Genomic DNA, 17238 nt, shown 5'->3' with positions numbered 1-17238 from the left:
GGACACACCGAAAGAGCTGTGTGTGTACAGAAGGTCACTTTACACAGATAAGGGCAAATGACAACTGTGAATGAGAGACACAGAACTCCACTCCACTCTACCACATTGCACTAGCTCTCTATCGACTGGCTGATCACGAGCATGAGGTCATCGGCTCCACCCCAGAGGCTGATGGGATAGCTCTTCTGTACAGTAATCCACAAGGGAGAGGCCGGTGTGTCCTCTCTATGCCCTTTTTATTATACTCTCCCTTCATTTCTGTCCACTCCAGACTCTTCAGAAACCTCTTGCTCAGCGAATGTGCTGCACTTCCGATTTCATTCAATCAACATCTATCCCCGGCTTTCTCATTTCCACCCATTTCACTCCCTGTCTCCTCTACGAGCCCATCTCTCCCCCATTCCCTGTGGATCCGCTGGGTACACTCCACATTCAAAGACAGAGAATCATGTGACTAGAAGTGGATCGATACGAGTGCATCTTTTGCCCGGCACTGTACTGTATAACGATACTTACATAACCTGCTTACAACAGTGACAGTCTGTCATTCTGGCTCTTTATAACACAACTGCACTTTTAAAAAGAAAGAGAAAAAAAAAATCCCGATTCCACCCAGACCGCAGAGGAACCTGCTTTGAGATTTCCAGTTGCACATGAAGTAGCGGCACATGGCATCCAGTAATTTGATCGCTTACTTCAGGGGACCTCGTTGACTGCCGTAAACGCTTTGCATGAGCTTGAATGCTTTTGCTCTTGTTGCTTTATTGCTATGAATTAAGTCATGTGCTTCCTTGTGTAAATTGTTGCTCTAACGCGCAACCAGACAGGAGCTCAGATGGCTCAGTGTTATCAAAACATTATCCCTTTTTTTATCTTTTCACTGTAGGTTAAGCCCTGTCTTATTGGCTGTCACTTACATAGATGGAAGTCCCATATTAACAACTATCCACAGTTTCAAAATAAAGTATGTTCAATCCAGCTAATGTATTCTGCATGTTATATCCTTGAAATTAGCACAATAAAGCATCTTCCCTTCCTGCTCGCAGGAGATGAGCTATTGTATTAGAAAAAAACGTCATTCAGAGCACCAACTGTGGTGCTCTGAATGACTGGGTTCACATTTGAGTAGCAATGCTCAGTCTACCTTTAACCTTAAGATTGAATTTTTTCCTGGTTAAAAACAAGCTTTTGATGAAAATTCATTTAGTCCACAAAATGTTGAAATAATGAATATGTTTGTAAATCATCGAGGCAGTGGTGACAGTTTAATACTGTTTAGTTGTAGAGCAGCCCAACATGTTAAAAACATTTATCTTTATCCAGATTAATTGTCGGGCTTTAACCGTGGCCGTGTTCCTGTGTTGTTTAGTCAGTCTCTACTTTTATGGGAGGCCATGTTGGTCTTCATAGAGAGAGGATGTCACTGATGGGGTCATCTCAGACGCTTAAGCACAAAAGCCAAATGCAACTGGAGTTCAAACATTCGGTTTGTAAGGGATAGCCAATCAGAAAGACCTTTTGTCGGACAAGGCTCAGTAAAAGGTAAAAACAATAATTAATGATTTAATAAACACAGCTGCAAAGTGCTACAAGGAGCTTTTTCTCAAAATACACACATTAACGTGAAGCATGGATATCCCACTACACAGCTCATGCAAGCGCTGGTGTGAGCCATAGCCACAGCTATAAAAATGAGTTTTCACTAGACGCATAAAATGAACCACTGATTTAGCTCACTGATGAGCTGAGGAAGGCTGCTTCTACAACGTTAAATGTGTGGCTGCTTCTGGTTTTAAAATAGGAGTGTTGAACAGTTAAAAAAAACGCTTGATTAGATGATTGATTAGACCGACTGCTGGAATAACGTCTTGGCAATTCTGCTATAGCAGTGGAAAGGAATTGCAAGGGTTTTGCATGATTTCTAAAATATTAAAATGAACACCTGTGGATTTCACTAGAAGGCAATGAATGGAAGCAAGGAAATGAGAGGCTAGCTCAGAAACTCTGATAACTGAGCAGGATGACTAGCTTGGTGAGAAAGATCATTTCCAGGGCTGAAGTCCAGTCTGATACCACTGATGTTGTAGACAAAGAAATGTGGGAATTTGTGTGTCGTCAGAGGAGGTGGCTGGGAATCCAGACTGAGCAGGATTAAGGAATCTGGGATTATGTTTATTAATGTTAGTTAGGTCAAAGAAATAAGGTATTCTTATATCATTTAAGAGATGACTGAAGGTAGTTAACAAAGATTTCAGTCCAAGAATAAAAATGTGAAGCTCATGAGCATAATAAGCTCACATTAATGAAATAAGAAGGAAGATCTGATTCTGCAACCACAATGAGATGAGTACAGTGCTTTTGTTTTCTCTGGTCAGTAGCTTTGAACACCAATCTGGTAGACGCTGGAGCACAGCAGTAGCTGTGGAAACGACCCGGTAAAAGCAAAAGAGTCTCGTTGGTGTAGGAGGCAAGACAAAAAAAGAGGGAGGGGAGATAGAAACAAAAAGCCAAACACAAGCAAACCTCAACACGAGCTGTGGGAGTCAAGCAACCTTCAGGTGAAATGATTTTTAATAGATTAGTAAGTTAAAAAATGCTTATTATGCCAATGCCAACAGGTGTTTTAAACTGGAAAGCAATCCCCGCGGAGGGGTTCTAGCCCATGAAATCCAGTGCAGTCATGGAAATGTTCACGGATAAACAGGAATAATAGGTTATCTAATATTTTACTTTATAACCAAATAAAAATTACATTCCCCACACTCTCTACTGCTACTTTGTAGTTAGCGTATTTATAAAACATAGGCATTTTAAACTTATTTAATCACCTAAAACATAAAATCTGCAAAATTGTGAAGCTGTGCCCAGCAGGAAAAAAAACTCACAACTGAACTGATTGGTACATCAAGGTAAAAGTCAAATGATGGTTCATTATGCTGTGAACTAAGAAACACACGTGTGCTTTTGAGTCTTTAAAATGCTTGTTGATGTGTTTTCAGGGATGCAAATTCATGCACACGACTTGAAAAGGGGTTCGGTGGTGGGGAAGAGTGGGGGAGGGAGAAATCAAAACATGGTTGATTGCAGAGAGACCTTTTCACAGCTTGTACACATCCCCTCAGTCTTCAGTCTAATAATTCCCTGATGCAATGAAACCAGAGGATGTCAAAGCGATGCTGCATACCCTGAACTGTGTCCCAGTAGGAGGGAGGCTTTAAATGAAAAGGTCACATCTCATCCACCTGTTAAAGAGCAGATGCCACATCAGAGCAATGCTTGGCAGCGGGAGCAGGTATTGGTACTGGGTGCACAAGATGAGCTTGGCATAGGAGCAGGTATGGCTATACAGCTCACGCACATGAACTCACAGACACTCAGCTACAACGCAAATACACACACACACACACACACACACACACACACACACACACACACACACACACACACACACACACACACACACACACACACACACACACACACAGACACGCGTGCAAGATGCCTGACCCCTCTCCCTAGGAATGAAAGACACGGGCAGAGAATAGAAACAGAACCTTTTCCAGGGATGATCACACTGGCAACACAAAAGCCTCGACTGTTGATGTTGCATAAAGGTCGGAGCTGTTGTCATGGGACTTCACTTATACAAGACTGAACCTTCAATCAGACCAGGAGATATGTGTCAAACAGGACACTGCTGTGACTCCTCAGTGGTGAAAATAAATGCCTGAGGATTTTCATCTTGTGTGGGCTTTTTTTTTTTTTGTATTTACACAGTATACACCCACAGGCACATGCAGGAGCATGAATGAACACACACCCACACATTAACACAGTACCTGGATGCTGCTATTTCCACTTTACTCCTCGCGATGGCTGCAGCCCTCTGTGCCCCCTCCACAGCCCGATCTACCTTCTCTTTGGTTTTGGGGTTCTTAAGAGGAATCAACTGCTTTCTTATTCCACGCACCAGCACGTTATTTTTGTACTTCCCTTCTTCTTTGGTGCCGTCTGGGAAAACCGTGCACCCGTAACCATGGCGCTTATTGTTAAGCCATTCTCCTTCATATTTCATCCCGTTGGATCTCTCTGATACACCAAATCCATTGCGCTTGTCATTCTTCCACTCGCCCATGTACGTCTCAGTTGTGGTGGCGTCCACATGGTCCTCCTGAGGTAGGTCCTCATCTGGCAGCTCGCCGTCACCGATGGATATGGTAGAGTTGGCGTCGCTTGAACTGATGCGGCTCATGGTGGCGTCACTTCTCGCAGAGCTGCGCTTGCTGGAGATTGAGGTCCGAGAGTCAGACTTGCGCAACTGTCGCAGGCTGCCAAAGAGCGAGCCGCGGCGGAACAGGCCCTTCTTCTTGCCGGTGACAACTTCGCTGTCCGAGTGGAAGTTGAGGACGAAGCCACCCCGGCTGCCCGTTGGAGTGTCTGCCGGGGAGGAGAGGTCCTGGAGCACTGCACCATTGCTCTGCTCAGAGCGCAGGGAGGCCATAGATGTACGGAGTGGAGAACGGATGACAGTGGCCATACCATAAGGAACACTCTGACGCACACCATAGCCATGTCGCATACCACCCATCCATTGGCCTTGATAAGTTCCTGAGTAAGAGGAAGGCATAGATCAATGAGTAAACACTTGGTCTCAGTCGCTACTTCTAGCCTATAATTCTTCATGACTTTGTAAACTAATATTAACTATAAGTTAATGCTTTAAGCTGAGTTGACCTTGTGATTGGTAAGTTGTGACTGGTCAATAGGGCATATGTATAGCAACGACATGCACAGTATTGTGTGCATTTACTATAAATATCCCTAAATTTGATTAGAGCATTGTGTTGTCATCTTCAAAGTTTGCCCCATGTGCAATGTGTTTTCAGTTCATGCTTCAGTTTACCTATATTTAATTTGCTAACCAAGCTGGCTAACTAACACTAGCATTAGATGATAACCTCCACAAACCAGTGGGGTGACAACAAGCTGGTTATGTCCATTTTCTATTGCTTGCAATAAAACCGATGATAATCTGTGATTATATACATGCCTGAAAAGCTCATTTCGTTTTACAACAACTTTAAAGTCAAAGCAGGGTAAAAAAACATTTTTGTAGGCTACTTATGGTCAGAAGAAAGCTCCTCTGCTTTGTTCTGAGCTCCTCATGCACACCCTGCGTGTTGTTGACCAGTAACTTTCTATATCAGTAACAAGACCTTGAAGCCTTGCTTTGTTGGTGCAAGAGTATGTCAGCTAATGAAATGTTTTCTCTCCTTCCACTCAGATATGGGACTGTGAGCATAGCTAACTCAATCACAGAGATTTGATTAAGGTACAGATACTGAAGATCGCTTGGGATGAATGTGAATCACTTAGCCAGGGGCCTATTTTCAGGCAGCCTCTAACTCCCCCACTGACAGTAGGCACATTCACCACCATCCGTTTGTCTGTGACGACAGGGAATTGCTATGAGTCACATAATGAGGAGAATACTTCATTAATCCCATTTGGTGCTGCTGAGCCCAATGAGCAGGCTGTCGGCCTACCCTACTGTTGCTTCTTCAAAGTGTCATATTACAATCCTGAGCCTAATAATAAGAAAGGCTTGTTAATCCAGTGCCTGAATCTCATTCACCAATGCAATGAAATAAGCCATAACGGTCAGCTTCTAACAGAAAATGATATACTAGTCAGGGGAGGAATTTAGATGGATAAACAGGGTGAGATTAACAGGCTGGCTCTGTGCTGCAGTTCAATTTGGTGACCCTGCAGATCAAGTTATCAGGATGTTGCGGAGTCAGACAGCCAGATGTTCTGTAGATCCTCTAGGATCAGCTGATTCCCAAAGCCCAGCCCTCTGTAACATCATATGTGAGGCATTTATTCTGCACCATAAGGCCTCCATTAGGGGAGGATGATGCTCACAAATCACCCAAAGACTTGCTTGTTTTATAACAAGAGAGGCCTGAACAACAGGCAAGCACTTGTTTTTTAGGCTTCCTGCGATCTTGTCTCCCTCATCAGACACAGGTCCTTACATAAACGCAATCTGTGAACACACCAATGATTAGTGAGATCAAAGCTCTGACTGACCTCTCACTTTCAGCAAGTACAAGTCCTGTGTGGGACTTAGCTCTTTCCACTACAGATGTGCGAGTTCTTTAGTCTACACGCATGAAGAATAACTTTAAATGCTACCAAAAATTAGCACCTTCTCATGCTTTATACACATTACATTTCATTTAAAACGGGAGCATCTGCACTCTTCATGAGATGTGTTTCTATAGTTAAGGTTCAAAGGGAGAAAATGAGAGGGGAAGCAAGTGATTTGAGTTTGAGTCTTTAATTGACTTTAAATGGACTGATTTGCTTTCCAAAATCCTTCTCCAGGAGGCATGTTTCCAGTGAGGAGCAGTCACCCTCCTCCCACTGTCATATGAGGAGCAACCGGTAGTTGCCAAAAGAGATGTCTCTTGGAATAAAATAGGAACCGTGATCTTAAACGGTATCCAAAAAGTTAACGTTACCACCGGGGTAAAGAGTCGGTTATGCTGGGTAAACGACGATGTGACTGACCACGATGCGCAGTGCGCAATCTCATCTTATACTCAGCTCATATCAGATGGAGATTCACGCGCTGGTGTGTTAAGGTTAGCCTTCCTCAGTTTGAGTCTGAGCATCCTACACACGAGCTACATAACACATTACCACTCACCACCGTTAAAGCGACACGCACGCTAAACAAGCGATGTGCCATATCTATTAAAACCTGGTGCCTTACCGCCATCTCCATAGGTTTCGATCCCATATCCATCCTGTAGACCGTTGCTCCAGGTCCCGTCGTATCTAGCAGGTGTGTTGTGGCTTTGCCGGACGCCGTACCGACCCTTAAAACCATGACTCCACTCTCCTCGATAGATCCACTTTCCTTTATTCTCCACACCCAGCCCATGACGCTTCCCCTGGGACCAGTAACCCTTGTAGGTATTCCCGCTGGGCCAGGTGTACACGCCAACTATCTCAAAGCCGTGCGACCAGGACCCGGCGTACTCGCCTTGGCCCTTGGGTCCGGTGCAGATCCCATGTCCGTGGGCTTTGCCATCCTCCCACCCCCCGCAGTATGTGCCACCATCGTCGAAGTCAAACCTTCCGCCCGTCATTCAGATATAGACTGGAAATAAAGCAGATGGTGCGCTGCTGCAGACTCAGGATTCTCCAGGACCTGGGCTGGAGGATCCAGGACCGGTGGTGTGATGAAAGGATGAGCCAACAAGATGATGACTACAAGAGCAAAAAATAGGAAGGTGAGGATGGTGGACTGGCGCTTCCAGACACTGACATGTAATACAAAAGGCATGCGTAACGGTAAGTGTAAAGGTATGAATGGTGGGCGTCATTTACCGGAGGCGCACGCTGGACTCTCCGTTGTGTGTTGCTCGTCTCCCCCCTCTCACCCACTGATCAAAGGAGGGAGAGAGAGAGAGATGTACCGAGCCCCTGTTGAAGAAAGGCGCTGGGCCAATCGCAACGTCACGCCACAGGGACCTCCCACTCTCCTCCTCTCCCCCTCTCCGCAAAGCGCCCGAACGCCTCAACTTCGCCAAAATAACGCGCCACTGCCAAACTTTACATTTGAAAGACCCGCCTCGCTTTACACAGACTAAATTCCTCAAGTATCACTTCCCATAATGCCCCCATTACAAAAATATAAGCTCGGCCACATATGATTCAATCCTCACCCATATTACATAATATTATTATATGGCCTATTTTGTGAGGCGATGATCTGATGCTGTTTTAGACGTTCATTCTTTAACACACCCATCACGTTTCTCTTGTATTCGATAGGCATCTTGAATTAAGTAGCCATATACTTTGCTTTTCTAAATTAAATATTAATATTATTATACTTATTATATTATTTAAAAAAGATCAATCATACGCTAGGCATACATTTTAGGCAACAACCCCTGATTTACATAAGTATTAAAAAAATCTATTCTAATAAAAAACGAGTCAATGTATTATGTAGAACATGAAAGAAACAATAGTTTAATTTAACTGTGTTTAATGAGTAAGAACAAGTATCGCTTTGTATTATAGCACTGACTTAAAAAAAACCCATCAGTTTTTGTATCAGGCTGATAATATTCAAACTCGAGTGCGCCAGTAGCAGCCACAGTGTTAGATTACAGCGACCTCTGCTGTACCAGCGTATTCATTGCAGTGCCTCAGATGAGGAAGGGTGGCCTGTGATGTAGTAAAGGATTGAAGTGTGCACTTTAAAGGGTGTTATTTGTTGTCTGACTTTGTTAATTATTATAGTTGGGATTTTAAATTTGGTACCATAGTTGTAGTTTTTTTCTATTAATTAAAAGAAACCCTTAGTAAAATATTTCCACTATGCTAGTCTCAACAACAAGGAGCAAGAACATGAACTAGCAGGAAGGGAGGGGGGGTAAGGGTGCAAGAGAGCCCAGGTACACAAAAAGAAGGAAAAGCGCAGGTTTAAAGTGCGTCACATACACATGAATACCAACACGTGAATGCGAGAATGTATTTAAAAAATAATTACTTTTATCTTTTTTTTTTAAATAAATATAACAATAATTTCACGTTACACTCCGAGCCAGCGGGGGGAGTACTTTGTCGGCCGCCACGCCCCCCTCTTACAACAGTAACGGATAAAATGGCGTCCGAAAACAGCTCTGAATCTCAAGATGAGAAAGCAGCTCTTATAAACCCGGACTCAGAGCAAGATGTTCATCAGGAGTGCGGCACAGTCGCAAAACAGTGCGAATCCAAACTGACGCTGTATCACTGGACGCAGTCGTTCAACTCTCAGAAGGTGAGTGTCATTAGCGTTTCAGCACCACAGTTCAGTGGACAGCTCCCCATTACAGGGTTAATTATGACACTGTCGGACTGCAAAAACTGCCCTGCTGCTGTAGGTGGTTTAGGCTTTGTATAAACCCGTTCCTCTTTGGTTTTTTAAATAATTAAAACAGTTGGTGGCTTGACTGCATTTCAGCTCTGTCAGGTGTAACAGCAGCTCAGCAGCACATTTCAGTGTATAGACATGAGTTTTCCATCTTTCAGGGGGGATGGTGTTTCTCAGAAATACAGCAGGTTTTCAGACATGCTTATTTTCACTTCTCATTTCCATTACTTCTTAACAGAATCATAAGGAGGTTCAGCTTCTTCTCAATCCACCCACCTAACTATTCATACATTTTTGCTGTAAAAAATGCATCTGTAATGTTTAATTAAAGGCAGGTGCTGACTGGATAAACGAGAAGCCAATGATTTATTTGAAAATTGTGGGAGGAGAAAAGAGAGCAAGATTTTGTTGACAGGGAAATAAAAACAAGCTTCCTCCACAGTCCCAGTCACAATAAGTTGTTGTTTTCCAGGTGCGTCTCGCCATAGCAGAGAAAAGTTTGCACTGTGAAGAGTACGACGTGAGCCTTCCTCTCAGCGAGCACAACGAGCCGTGGTTCATGCGCCTGAATCCGGGTGGCGAGGTTCCAGTCTTAGTTCACAATGACAATGTCATCTGTGACCCAACGCAGATCATGGACTACCTGGAGCAGAACTTCAATGATGGTGAGACTGATATGGATGTAGCTGCTAGTCCCTAGAGGAGCTGCAGCCCAAAGCTCTCATTTATGACACCAAAACTAAAATATTATATCAAGCTTCAGCTTCTTGGAAGCTTCAGTTTCTTAGAACCTTAAAAGGTTCTTAGAAGAACCTTTTAAGGTTTATTTCATTGTATTTTCTGTCTGTTTTCTTATGCATTTCCTTGTAGTACACATTTGTTGATTTTTCAATAATTTCATTGTTTTTTTTCTAAATTTTTATTTTCCCTTGGTGTGCACTGATCCATAATAGCTAAGGGTCTGCATCAAATCACCTTAGAAGGAAAGGACATCTGGTAAGCATGAAGTCATTTAAGGAGATACCCAAATGTTTTTAAATCCTCAGGGATGAAATTGAACATAAAGGCTTTGCTGTCATCATGTCTTCTCCCTAACCTAAGTCAGTAGAGTATAAACCCATAAAAAAAAACCCATAAGAAAGAAAAACATTAAATTCCAAAATTTGATCCTTTTCCATGACTTGTTTGTCTCCAGAGGGCACTCCGAGGCTGGTCCCAGAAGAGGGCAGTACCTACCACCTAAGAGTGCAGCACTACAGAGAGCTGCTGGACTCACTACCCATGGATGCCTACACCCATGGCTGCCTACTGCACCCTGAAATCACTGTGGACTCCCATATACCAGCATATGCTGCCACATGTGTACGAAGTAAGATGATCTGAGCTTCATAGCTGTACAATTTTCAACTGAATATCAAAGAGACTGTACACTATACCCTTAGTTATCTTAAATCAATTTCTGCCTTCTGAATCATTGTACTTAAAATCAGATAAAAGCCAAAAATATATATTTTGTAACTTTACATCGATGTGCAAGGTAACCTTTTTTATGATTTAGATAAAAACCTCTCATTCGCACATGCTGATACTGGCATTTCTTATTTGACTGTAAAACTCTGCAACAATGGGATTAATTTTGTGCCTCATCATGTCTAATATTTTTCTTCTTATTTTTTTTTTTTGTGGTGACAGCACAGATCGGAAACACACAGTCAGAGCTGATGAAACTGGCAGAGCAGAACCCAGAGCTTAAAGACGCTTATATAGCGAAACAAAAGCGCCTGAAAGTAAGTTACTCTAATTACCAGAGAGCCAAATGTCTCTGTCAAGTGTCCAAATGAGCCTTGGCTATAGAGACACACTGTCCACAACATGTTTTTGTTAAGTAATTTACTACAAATTATGTAAGAGTCACTCAGAAGTACACTGAGTAGTGAGATTTCAGACACCTACTAATCCTCCGTAATTTAGTGAGTGTCATTATGCCATCTGGTCTTGCATAGCAAGAAGTGTACAACTTTATTTTTGTTCCATTGTGCAATTTTTAATAAAACTTTAGTGAACACATATGGAATAAATCGGGATATTTATAATTGAGCTATTTGTATATATTAGAGCCATTTCTTATATTTTGTAATTTGGTAATATATCGTGTTATTTAATTTAGTTTAGCCTGTTACGGTTCTTATTGTCTTGGAGCAACTGTAACCACATAATTTTCTTAGGGGTTAATAAAATATTCGGATTCTGAAATATAAGTTAAAGAATTCAGACAAACAAAAGAGTGCACATCAAATGTAGTAAACCATAAAGTAAACAGAAGCTAACTAATAAGCTAAAGAAGTGGTAGCTAGCTAGCTAGCTTTAGCAATACTGCTGTTAGTAGACTCCTAATGTAAATATGTGAAATGTAAATGTAAAAACTTTTTTCCCCACACATGCAGTATGATCTGCAGCAGAGGCCTTTCATTTTTGAGGAACCAACCTCCTTGCTAATCACTTTCTTTTAATCACTAGGCAGATGTAGCTAACTAACGCAGTAGCGTAAGTTTCAGTTAGAACAAAAAAACAAAACAAAACAGATAAACCAAAAAACTAGATAGACCAAAAAAATTAACATTTCAAAAAATGCTGTGACACTGTGTAAAATATAAGTAAAAACAGAATGAAATGTTTTGCAAATTTCATAAACCCAAATTTTCATCAGAACACAAAACAACATATCAATTGTTTAAAATGAAAAAGAAGAATACTGGCCAATTTTGAATTTGATCGCAGCAACATGTAAACAGAAAACAGTGTGAGTCATCCACTCTTTTTAATAACAGTATGTAAATGTCTGGGAATTGATATGCACAGCTGCTGGACCTTTAGGAGAGGAACGCTGTCCCATTTTTGTCCTATAGAGGATTGTAGCTTCTCAGCAATCCTGGATCTTCTTTATCATATTTTTCATTTCACTATACATCAAATATATCTAATCAGAAAGATCTGGACTGCAGGCAGGCCAGTTCAGCACCCAGAGTCTTCTACTACAAAGCCATGCTTTTGTAATAGATACAGTATTTGGTTTAATGTTGTCTTGCTGAAGTTTGCAAGGCCATCCCTGAAAAGCTATTATCTGGATGGGATATATATGTCTTTCAGCAATGGCGGTGCTTTTCCAGATGTGAAGCTGCCATTATGCACCCCCATGCCATCATAGATGCAAACTTTTGAACTGAGCACTGATAACAAGGCAGGTGGTCTCTTGCCTCTTTAGTCTGAAGGACACGGTGTCTGTGTTTGCCAAAAAGAATTTCAAATTTTGATTCATCTGACCAAATAACAGTTTTCCACTTTGCCTCAAAGAAGATGGCGGTATTTCTGGATTATGTTCACATATGGCTTCTTCTTTTCATGATAGAGCTTTAACATGTATTTGTGGATGTCACAGTGAACTGTGTTTACACACAGTGATTTCTGTGTGTATTCCTGAGCCCGAGCAGTGATTTCCATGACATTATCACCCCAGTTCTTAATGCAGTGCTGCCCGAGGGCCTGAAGATCACAGGCATCAAAAATTGATTTAAAGCTTTTTTCCTGATTCTCTGAATATTTTGATGATGTTATTCACTGTAAATGGTGATAATAATGACCCAGTCAGTCTTTTTAAACCCAGTCATGTTATTGACCTTCTCCCAGTTAACTTAATTAGTTCGTCTTTTCTTGCCCCTGTCACAACTTTTTTGAGATCCGTTGCTGGCGTCAAATTCAAAATGAGTTAATATTTTTCATGAAATAGTAAAATGTCTCAGTTTAAATATTTACTATGTTTTATGTATTCTATTATGAATAAAATATTTAGTCAACGATAGTTACAGTTCTCATTCATTCTGTTTTTATTTACCTTTTACAGCATCTCAGCTGTTTTGGAATTGTTGTACCAAAATGAAGACATTACAGTCATTCTGTGTTGTAGCGGCCTATCTGATCATTTTAATCACTTTCTGTACATCCACTTGAAGTAAATATACGCTATGTGTTTATATTTTCTGTAGTCCAAGTTATTTGACCATGACAACATGAAGTACCTGAAGAAGCTTCTTGATGAACTGGAAAGCGTGATGGATCAGGTTGAGACAGAGCTACAGAGAAGAGTGGAAGAAACACCAGGTAGCCACAACTGTTTGCCACAGATACTGTATTAATCAGTCAAAATTTGAGAGCTGTAGCTTTTTAAATAACATGTAGGATGCTTTTCTTATCTTGTTGTATTTTCTTCTCCTTCCTCGTCCACTTGCAGAAGAAGGCAGCCAGCCTTGGTTGTGCGGTGACTTCTTCAGCTTGGCCGACGTCTCCCTGGCAGTCACCTTACACCGGCTGAAGTTTCTCGGCCTCTCTCGTCGCTACTGGGGCAACGGTAACCGCGTCAACGTGGAAACATACTACGAACGTGTGGTGGAGCGCCCGGCCTTCAGGAGAGTACTGGGCCACGTCAACAACATCCTGATCTCTGCTGTCCTTCCCGTGGCCTTTCGCGTGGCCAGGAAGAATGCACCGGCTATTGTTGGTACCACTCTGTTGATAGGTGTTCTAGGAGGAGCCACATACCTCGCTTTTCTTTACATGAAGAAGAGGCTGACTGCCTTCAGCTGAGGGAAACTGAAGTGGTTTGAGACCAAAGTGGGGTTTAAACAAACTCAAAGTGTCTAATGCTATAACACCCAGCATACGAGCAATTAATAAACATATGTTGCCCGAAATTGTTTTTTTGGGATGCTGGTTGCACAAAACACGCTGCTGCATCACGCATGTTTTGTCATTAATCAAAGGTGCCACATCTGATGAGTATGCATCTCTGCATATTCACCAGCAACGATTTGGTAGGCGGTATGAAAAGTATGCCAATATATACGAATGCTAAAGTAGGTGGCCTGAAACAGATAATAATGGAAATATGATTGGGTCTTGCATCAAAAAGGCCATTTTAATGGGCAGATTGTTTTTACAGCACATGTGGCTGCACATGAATGCGCCATCCCTCTTCGGAAGAATCTGGATCATCCAATCATAACACAGCAGTGACGCAAATATTAGGAAATACGAGTAGACTTTCATACTGTAGCTAAAGTGATGAAAGCAATTACTATCTGAAAGCAACATATTTATAAATCCTGCATAAAAGGCATGCTTGATATATATTAATGAACTAAGATGTGCACAAGCGCTGAATAAAGACATCATTGTGTGTATTTTTTTTAAATTAAGGATCAGTTTTGCTTAACGTGTGCTTTGCATTTGTTGTTTAATCAATGCCAATATATGCATGTTAGGAAAATAAAATAAAGTAAAATCTCTGTGGGCAACTTTTTCAAATCTACATAGGAGGCTGTCTACTTTTTAGGAAAGCTCATTTTCACTGTATCCCCAGCCTTCACATCTGCATATGTTTTTCTGTATAAATTATGCTTCCGTGTTTGATAGATTCACCGTGTAACGATGGTCGAATGAGTACCGTTACAGTCAATATGCAGACCATCCTGTCTAACATCTGTCTAAAATTAAACTGCTCCCAAACGACCTCCAGTGTTCCCTGTCATTCAAATATAATTAGGAGTGCTATTAAAAATTCACTGCACACCATTGCTTAATAAGCTATCGTATATCCTACAGGTTTATTCAAAGGGAAAACATCTAGAAACCACTCACATTTCCCAGAACCTGGATGCAAGTCAACATCTACAGTAATCTGTTTGCCCAGTCACAACCTCCAGGCCAACGCTGACATTTAACATATGCTCCCCTTTGATTTAAACTCCTCCTCACGTGAGCTCAGCCCCCACATAAAACAGACACATGCTAGACCTTTCAACAAAGTCTGGCCTTTGTTGCACGGAGCTGGGTAGTGTAGCTGTCAAAGAAATGCCTCACACGTGTTAAAGCCACATGTGAGCAAAGATGTCAAAAGACTTAAGTGAGGACTAGTGTGCAAGTTTGGAAAATGCTGCTCTTTTGAATGGCAACCATAATGACATCATCATTTTTGCTCCAGAGTGCAGAGGGGTGCTGTCGGGAGCTCTGAATGCATAAATTCTGCTATAATTTAGCAAAGTGAGTGACCTACATTTCAAAGATTGTTGTACCATGTTAAAATTAAAATTTTCATTTGTGACCCATGATTACAGGAAACGCTAACAAAGAAAGAGTAAAAAGACTGCTATGCTAACAAAAGCATGCCAGATTATACATATTATTTATTAAATAGAAGACGGTATCATTAACCCTGATTCTGCAACAAAACTGCAGTACTCTGACCCTATAAGCGTGCATATTTACCACTAGAGGGCAGTGTTTTCTCAAAAACCTACTCATGCCAGTGAGGCTTATGGGAAGGGTCCAAATGCAGCCTTGCAGACCCAAGAAGCCAACTTCATGATACTATACAGAACAGTCATGAGGAAGTGGGGCATGCTCAGTAAACTTCTGTTTGTTCCAAAATACACATAACACTGCTACTTTTTACATATGTAGTGGAATGTGCTTCAGATACATTGATTTTTTTTTTTGAGGACTTCTATATACAAGGGCAATATTTGAAGCCAAATGTGATTCAGCCCACTGACCAAATAAACCTCTTTGTAGTGCTGGATGTGATCACAGGTTGTTCAAACGATTGGTCCTGACATCTCGGTATTCCTGTGTTTAAAATCCAGCAGGTGGTTCACAAGAACCAGCTCCGTACTTTTCAACAATGGTGACTGTTTTCTTTGTTGCAGACTCATTATGATATATTATGAGCAGTGAGTATACAACTGTATCGCTCAACCCTCAGCACCTCACCCAGACATGTGCACCAAAACATTTGGATTGCTCCAAACACAGGGTCATGTGTTTATAGGCACTGGATTTGACAAATTAGCAGATGCATTTAAAACGACCTGTTTCCAGTATTTTATTGTAAATGTTCTCTTCCCTGGCTTTTAATAGTATGTGGTTGTTTTCTGTCAAAACTGTAGATAAAATAGCTTCCTTCTTGAACTGCATTGCATTTACCTGCTTATTGAATGCGAGCAAGTCTTGTCTGAGCACGGGGGGGTTTCTAAGAGTATTAAAAGGCTTTAACTGTAGGTGAACTGAATCACACTCAAGGATAAAATTCTTCACATGCAGACATACATACACACTTTAAGCCAGTCGGGCCTTGAAGGTAACAGCTTCCATTACTTTGCACCACGTGCCCACCAAAATGCAAACTGCGTGAAGAATGAAACATTATTTAGAGAGAAGGTCAGATTTTGCATACTTCCCTACCTCTGAATACCCGACTAACCAAACAGAAGGCTGAAAAGTGGTCAGACACAACCCTTTCATTTCAAATAAACACCCCCTTTTCAAGTGCACTGATGCCTTTAATGGTACCACCTAATGATTGGAGGCTGTGTAAGGTCAGGGACTGACTGGGGTTGTGAGCTGAGCAGAATCCATGTAAGGTTTCATGCCTCTACCTGGCAGAAGACTATTACGGATAGAAAAAATAAGACACCATGCTGTGGCTGATGTCCTTGATGATGTGGCACTGGAGTGGAGGCTGCTTTGAGCTGGTGGTTCCTTTGTGCTGTAATACGTAGGCCCGTAGATTATTTGAATCTCTGTTTAGTGCCTCTTTAAACCTCTTTGGCATACTTTAAAGATGGTGACTGGCATCAAATCAGACCACTAAAGCAGAGCTGTTTGGAGCCTCTTTGCTGCCATTCAAATAAACAAAAATAACTGGATCACCAGCTACCACTAGTTCTTCATCCCCCTTTCTTCCATGAAATCACTTTTCTCTCAACATAGTTCTTCTCGCTCTCTTTTCTGTTGCTTTTCTCAGTAGGGAACGTCTGTGTGTTGGGAGGGAGTAGAGCAGGTGTCTGTTTTGGAAACGGAAAGTTGCATGGAAACCCCCAGCAGACGTAAAGACAAGCAGAAATGAGCGCAATGGAGGCTTGCGGTACAGTGTGACTGAAAGTGATGGATGGAAACGAGAGGCTTGGTGATGCAAGACAAGGGAGGGGTCAAGGACATTACTGACCTCAGGGCTAAAACGACTTGGAAAACAGACCACGGAAAGCTGTGAAAGCTGCAGAATGACCTGAAATTAGGGTTGTCAAAATCGAAAGCAGTAAAAAAAAAAAAAGAGAGAGAGATAAGAGTGATAACTATTCTTGCTAGAGCAGGGATTTGCTTGCAGGATTGCAAGTGTCTGTGCAGAAACAGGAGGCAGGTGGACAGTTGGGGTGTTGAAGTGAGAGCTGTGCTGGATGTCCACAGAC

General features: G+C 41.8%; 2 protein-coding genes across 2 annotated transcripts in view; one reads left to right on the top strand and one right to left on the bottom strand.

Annotated features, from left to right (window-relative positions):
• The window catches only part of jph1a (junctophilin 1a), a 33317-nt gene extending 25620 nt beyond the window's left edge, over window positions 1-7697 (bottom strand). Inside the window, exons 1-3 of the mRNA XM_031750095.2 lie at window positions 7402-7697; window positions 6782-7281; window positions 3840-4608 (exon numbers count right to left, since the gene is read on the bottom strand). Coding sequence (XP_031605955.1) covers window positions 3840-4608; window positions 6782-7160 — 1148 coding nt within the window. The 5' untranslated portion in view covers window positions 7161-7281; window positions 7402-7697. The remainder of the gene's footprint in view (window positions 1-3839; window positions 4609-6781; window positions 7282-7401) is intronic.
• Window positions 7698-8098: 401 nt separating this feature from the next.
• gdap1 (ganglioside induced differentiation associated protein 1) lies at window positions 8099-14491 on the top strand. Its single transcript, XM_031750097.2, has 6 exons — window positions 8099-8848; window positions 9414-9606; window positions 10137-10310; window positions 10634-10728; window positions 12982-13096; window positions 13227-14491. The coding sequence occupies exons 1-6, from the start codon at window positions 8555-8557 to the stop codon at window positions 13577-13579; spliced, it is 1224 nt and encodes a 407-aa protein (XP_031605957.2). The 5' UTR covers window positions 8099-8554; the 3' UTR covers window positions 13580-14491.
• The last annotated feature ends 2747 nt before the right edge of the window (window positions 14492-17238 follow it).

Source organism: Oreochromis aureus, linkage group 9, assembly GCF_013358895.1.
Source record: "Oreochromis aureus strain Israel breed Guangdong linkage group 9, ZZ_aureus, whole genome shotgun sequence".
Classification (NCBI taxonomy): domain Eukaryota; kingdom Metazoa; phylum Chordata; class Actinopteri; order Cichliformes; family Cichlidae; genus Oreochromis; species Oreochromis aureus.
The sequence above is the reverse complement of the archived record's forward strand: the minus strand, read 5'-3'. Positions and strand labels throughout refer to the sequence as shown.

Excerpts from the sequence above, each read along its gene's own strand:
- gdap1 (XM_031750097.2), top strand. The coding sequence starts at position 8,555 with ATGTATTTAAAAAATAATTACTTTTATCTTTTTTTTTTAAATAAATAT. Across the intron at positions 8,849-9,413 it reads AGTCGTTCAACTCTCAGAAG|GTGCGTCTCGCCATAGCAGA; the intron begins GTGAGTGTCATT and ends GTTGTTTTCCAG. Across the intron at positions 13,097-13,226 it reads AAGAGTGGAAGAAACACCAG|AAGAAGGCAGCCAGCCTTGG; the intron begins GTAGCCACAACT and ends GTCCACTTGCAG.